A 6154-nucleotide genomic window follows, 5' to 3' on the forward strand; every position below is an offset into this window, starting at 1 on the left:
GAGTACCGCTTGACAATGCAGCCTTTCGCCATGGCGGCTCCAGCCAAGCCGTCTCTGCCGTCGTCACAACGATTCGAGTTTTACCCGCAACGTGGCGTCCACGTCAAGTGCCTCAACGTCGAGAGCGACGAAGTCGTGTACAGCATCTCGACGGCGACGACGTGCTTGCTGCATGTGGCGGTGGATGGAGTTCCTGTGGTACGGAGCCCGTTGCGGCTCGTGCACAGCCCCCATCCGCCGACTGCCCGAGCTGAGTCTTCACAACCAGTCCTTGTCCATGCCAGAGGAAGCGCTGTTGAGACATCGGCGGCTGTGGACGGTTTAGTCGTCGCTGGAGTCAAGCTAGCCAAGGACGATGGATGGCAGCCCGTAGCTAGCCAGTGTCTGCGAGTCCTTCAAGATCGGCCCGTGTTCATTCGCCTTGAGAGCGATCGCGACGGCGTCGTGCGGCGCTCTGACTTCACCGTCACGTCCACAGCTCCGTATAAACTAAAGGACGACCAGAGCGCGACGACGATGGCGCTGCGATTCAAGCGCTGTGGACGGCACACAGTGCGGCACGACCCAAGTCGAGCTGAAGCACTCGCCTCTCGAAATTCACTGTGTCCCGCCGTTGGCAAGGACGCTCGCGGCGCTTTCCAGACGGCAGGAACACGTCCAGCGCCAGTGGGAACGGGCAAAGGGACCGGTCACGTAGTTTGTATCGTACATGCTGCCGGCTACACGGTCGTTGTGGAGGTAGCACGGTTTGCAGGTAACGTTTGACGGGATGAGTACGCCCTAACGCGGCTGAAGCATGCTTACGACGCGGACAGCTGCAGTGCCTCGAGGTACATTGCCCGCGCGACGTGGACGTAGGGCTTACCCAAACGATGTAGCGCTCGCGTGATGTCTCAGGTGCAGCAGCTGCGACCGCCGGTTTTGCATTCGATTCACGTGGCATGGCTAGACACCTGACCAGTTTCACAGACGTGGCAGCCGTGTTGGCCATGGTGGAGCAGTTGCATGATGCCATGGACGGCTGAAGCGCTTCGGCACCAAGGCGCTCACTGCCCTCGCCACGGCGCCAAATGGATAACCATGCTGTCGAAAGATTGCTCGAGTGACGAAGCGGTGTGCCCTTGCCCATTTCGCAATCCCAGCCGTCCCGTTGTCTCCACGCCAGCGTTCGGCATGGCCGACTTGGTCCTCGCCACCCTACAGCATCATGCACGCTCGTCCGCTGTGCTGGCCACAATCCTTTCTCCCAGTCGTCCGGGAGGTCACGGACAGCGGCGATGCAGTGTATTCCTGCGGTCGGTCCTATTTCGCACCACCGTCATCTTTCACATGTCATCGTGGTGGGTAGACCCTCCTCGCGATCCGTTCCCGAGCCATCCACCGGACGGGACGTAGTTTGCCCTTCGATCGGCCTTCCTACGTCGACTGCGCCGAGTCCATGGCGTCGATGTTTCGGCGCCTTACGCGGACCGTGGACGCCGCTTCGTTTGGCATCACCGACTTCGTCGCGGCAATTGATCACATGTATGTGGTCGCTCGATCGCCGCGAGACCGATCTCTTTGCATAGGACGATACCGCTGCCCACGATGGGTGCGGAAGAGCTCTACACGTGCTTCAACTTTCTCGACGTCGAGCGGAGTGGCGCAGTGACTCTAGCGGGGTTTCAAACGTTTTGCATGGACCCCACGCATTGTTCGTTCTGGTCAACGTCCCGGCGCTGTGTGCGCAAAACATGGCCGACCTTCGTGCCATCGACGCCGTATTTGCCCGCGCGACCCAAGTATTAGCCGCCACAACACAGTATTCGCACGTGCAGTGCGCGGCCGGTTGGTGTTCGTGGGAGGGGTTTGCTAACGGCATGCACCTGTTGCTGCCGCCAGAACGACGCCCCACGACCTCGTCCGGCTTTGCCATCGCTTCGACATGAATGGAAATGGCCACATTTGCATTCAAGGGTTTTGCCGCGCGATTGCCGCGTCATGCCACGTACGAACAGGCCGATCGTTCACGAAGTTTTGTGTGCGAGATGTCGCGTTGCGACGGACCATCCCACGCAAAGGACCAACGACCTCGCAACACGCAGCGATTCCCCGGCAGCGCGGCGCGCCCCATCCGTTCCAAGACAAACGCCCCCAAGGCAGCGTGCCGTTCCAAGACAAAGAGAGCGTGCCTTTCGAGCCACGGGCGTCCCGACGCCCTTCAATTCAGCAGCTCCGTTGCCGTCCCCAAGTTGTTTGAATCGAGACCCCAAGCCGCGTCCCTCATCGACTTGTCAGAGACCGATGCAGGTATCGACGAGAGCCGTCGGGTTGCGAGGCTCATGGGCCAAGCCAACCACTTGCTGGTACGAGCGGGCCGATCAGGTGGCATGTTGATGCGCGGGGTAAGCGACAACGTGTGTCGTGGCTTGTCAAGTACGTCGGCGACTCGTCCTTTTGGTGCTCACGGAGTCATGCGAACCAGGGAAGGCGCTTCTTTCCGCCCGAAACTGACCCACTTGACGAGGGCACAGTCGTGCGCCGAGTTGTCGGGGGTACGATCTGCTGCTCGAGGTGTCTGAGCTGGAGGAGAAATTCTCATGGAAACGATGTAGCGAGTCATGCTGTGAGGTCCATCGAGGACACCGCCGGATGGGACCTTTCCAAACTGCGCTCGTCCGACAGGGCCAGCGCCACGCATGTCATGAGGCCAACCAAACCCACCACAGCAAATATGGCGTAAATACACGTGCGTCGAGTTGTAAATACCAGCCAGCGCCAAACAAGCCTTCACGATGCCCACAAGGGAGTCCTCAACGGCGTCTAGAATGCGATATCGATCTTGCCTCCATTGATTCAATGGGTCGGAAAGGTATCAACATGGAATGGCCGGTCGCATCGACGACGCGATGAGGCTCGTCGCGAGCCCGTGCATGGCCAGAGGAACGGCCACCGACGTCGTGCCTAGAGACGAGAAGCCCCGTGAAGAGCAATCGCCGCCGGTCGAATTCCCACCGAACGAATGGCGTAGCCCAAGGCTAGCGACATGATCGAAAACGCAGAGGAAGGAATTCTCAACGGGACGGCGGCACCTTGCACCTCGCGGATTTGAGAATGGCAATTGTCTTGCGTCCCTGTAGCGCCACGCGTCGTCGTCGCGAATGATCCGTGTGATTTGAGTCAGAGGAGCGCGGGCACAGCGGCGACAACTGCTGCCATTCGTTTGGGCGGATGGATCGCATTCAGCTGGAAAACGCGGCAATGGAGGCGATGAAGGACACGAGGCGGTGTGCGTGGTGCTCGTGGGGTCATCAGACTTCACGTTATACCTGCAGCGCAGACATCTTGAAGCAGTCTAGGTCGTGTAGGTTGTACAGGCCGATTGTCCACATATGAGCGCGACGTTGGCAAGGGCAATGAGCCAGAAAGGCCAGCAACAAAGCCAGTCATGTTGAGCCCGGGGAGGTGTTTCCGTTGGTCGAGGTTGCGCAGGCGATACGTTCGCTTGACGACGCGCGTCGGAGATGTAGATGGAGCTCGAGAGTTCACTGCGATGGCGTTCATTGCGTTTCATGGCAAAAGTTGCAACACAGACGCAAAACAGAGCGCCGAGCCTCAACGACGGGTGGAACCAGTACGCAAAGAGCGGGCAGAACACGTAGTCGAGGAGGGTTTCCAGGCGACTTGCCGATAGAAGCGGCGTCCCAACTCAAGCTCTGGCGAGAGCGGGAGGGTTGAGAGGCAACGATGACTTGCCTCACCAAGATGGGCATCGTGAGGGCAACCAGCATGTTGCAAGGCCCCCAACTATGCACAGAATGCCTCCGATGAACGGAACCGTGATGGGATGTGTGCAAAGATGTTCAGGTGAATGTACAGGATGGCAGAGTGGTGCTTCGGCAACCAACGGTAAACCCTTGAAGCTGCAGGCGTGATGTCGACGCAAAACGGGACTATAGATGACTCTTCCACGAGCTGTCGTAGCAGTACGTGGCGTCCATCCGTCGATCGCAGCAGCCGCCGTGGACGACCCAGTGGCCTCGACGTGAGCACTTTAAAACAGGACGTTTCATTGGACTTGATTTGAGTATGGGTATTTTGGTGTATTTTGTTGCAATTTCCACAGCATTTTTCCAAATTGACGCACATTTCATGCAATTGGATTGGCTACGGCGAATCTTGGCGAGATTCGTTGAATTTTATCGAATTTCGACGGTTTCGTTCTCACACAACCTACGACTGGCGAGCACGATGCAAGGGCTGGCGGCACTCCTCGATAAGCACATCAAGCCCGCCGTCCTCGTCCTCGTGGGCTTCCTCAGCTTTGGTGGATGCTACTGCTACGATAACCCGTCCGCGCTCAAGAGCCAGCTCACGCAGCACTTCAGCGGGAGTGTTGCCCAGTCGGACTTTGAGATGTACTTCGTATCCTTTTTCGCCGTCATGGCATGCATGCTCCATCGATCGTCCGTTTCCTTGACCACATCATGCAGAACCTGCTGTACTCCGTTTACTCGGTCCCCAATATTGTCTTGCCTCTCTTTGGCGGTATTCTCGCGGACAAGTTTGGCCCGCGCTACGTTCTCGTCTCCACCACAACCCTCGTGTTCCTCGGCCAGGTCGTATTTGCCATCGGCAACTCGTTTCAGCACCTTCCCGTCATGCTCGTACGGCCTTCCGCAACGCATTCCCTTTTTCACGTTCTCACCCGCTTGCATCACCAGATCGGCCGCGTGATCTTCGGGCTCGGCGGCGAAACTGTGTCCGTCGCCCAATCTGCGCTGCTGGCGTTGTGGTTTCCTGCTTCCGAACTAAGTAAGTGCATTCTCTATCGATTGCGCATCGTAACATGCCCGTAGTATTTGCCAAAGGCATCATTCTGAGCGTGATGCGCCTTGCCACGACCACCAACAACCAACTGAGCCCAACGATTGCTGAAGCGTACACAGTGTCGACTGCCGTCTGGGTTGGCGCCGCTGTATGCCTCCTCTCGGTCATGGCATCACTGCTCCTTGTACCGATCGATGCCACGGCCGAGCAGCAGATATGGCTCGGACCGATCAAGAAAACCAGCACGAGTTGCAAGTCAAGGCCAATATCCGCCTCGCCGATGCCGCCACGTTTAGGTGCTGCTGCTCGCCATGTTTTCACTGCTGACGGGCGTATTCGTAGCTGGTCGTTCTGGCTCATTGCTGTGCTATACGTGCTGCTATATTCAGTGATGGGGCCGTTCACCAATATTGCGTCGGGCATTTACATGGAACGCGACTACTTTCGAGCTCCGCCAGTCGAGTGCCAGCGTTGCGGGGTGGGCGCTCTACTCAACGATGGCCGGTGCATCCCGGCTGCATCTTCCGCAGCAGCCAGTCTGTCCATCTCGAGTGCATGCCCCCCGTCGCCGCCGTTTGCGTATCCCTTGCCGGCCTTGTCCGCGTCGTACCGTCCATGGAACCCTGTGGACCAGTTCAACAGCTCCAAGGCGCCGCCATACATGGACGAGAGCTCGATCAACTGCGACGACGTTGCGTGGAAGGAAGGGTCGTTCACGAAGGCGTATTGCGACGCCAAATTTCACGCCGAAGTGCTCGCAGCAGCGCCTCTGAGCTTGCCGTCGCTCGTCATGGCGCTCCTGGCGCCAGTCTCTGGCTACTTTATCGACCACATTGGATGCCGCGCCATCATCGCGACGGCCACGATGGCCACCCTCGCCATGGCGCAGGCGCTTCTGGGCTTCCCGGTTGTGTCGCCCTTTGTCCCATGCAAGCCACCGCCGTGTGCCTCTTCCTGACCGCACGGTGGCCCGCAGTGTCTTGTAAATCGTGGCATCTACAGTCGTGCCTGATGCAAGAGTGGCCATCGATTGCGTCGAGCTACATCACGTGGGAACGGCGTATGGCGTCCTGGCGGCGCGTCTCTGGTACCTCTGCACCTCTCAAGGGGACAATGCGCCAACGTTTTCCCGGTAGAATGGCGGCTTGGCTGCCGTGCCGATGGTGGTTGTCGTCGAGTACATCGCGGCCGACCACAAGTACATTCCGTTCACGCACGAATGGTTTGGCGCGTTTGCAGCGCTTGGCATGTGCGTTGGGTTTGTCCTTGTCTCGGTGGACTTTCGATCGGGGGGTGTCCTCCACTCGGCCACGATGACGCCGTATGCGTCGCCGCAAGTGATGCC

The 6154-nt window shown here is 58.6% G+C and overlaps 2 protein-coding genes across 2 annotated transcripts; both read left to right on the plus strand.

Annotated features, from left to right (window-relative positions):
- Positions 1–30: 30 nt before the first annotated feature.
- Positions 31–1788, plus strand: H310_03736 (hypothetical protein; the record flags this gene model as incomplete). Its single annotated transcript, XM_008867708.1, has 3 exons — positions 31–552; positions 1349–1524; positions 1569–1788. The coding sequence occupies 3 exons, from the start codon at positions 31–33 to the stop codon at positions 1786–1788; spliced, it is 918 nt and encodes a 305-aa protein (XP_008865930.1).
- Positions 1789–4230: 2442 nt separating this feature from the next.
- H310_03737 (hypothetical protein) lies at positions 4231–5767 on the plus strand (the record flags this gene model as incomplete). The annotated part of the gene is made up of 4 exons (XM_008867709.1): positions 4231–4404; positions 4473–4646; positions 4704–4794; positions 4839–5767. 4 exons carry the CDS (start codon positions 4231–4233, stop codon positions 5765–5767), a joined length of 1368 nt encoding a protein of 455 aa, XP_008865931.1.
- Positions 5768–6154: the final 387 nt, after the last annotated feature.

Source organism: Aphanomyces invadans (genome assembly GCF_000520115.1).
Source record: "Aphanomyces invadans strain NJM9701 unplaced genomic scaffold supercont1.5, whole genome shotgun sequence".
NCBI lineage: Eukaryota > Oomycota > Saprolegniomycetes > Saprolegniales > Verrucalvaceae > Aphanomyces > Aphanomyces invadans.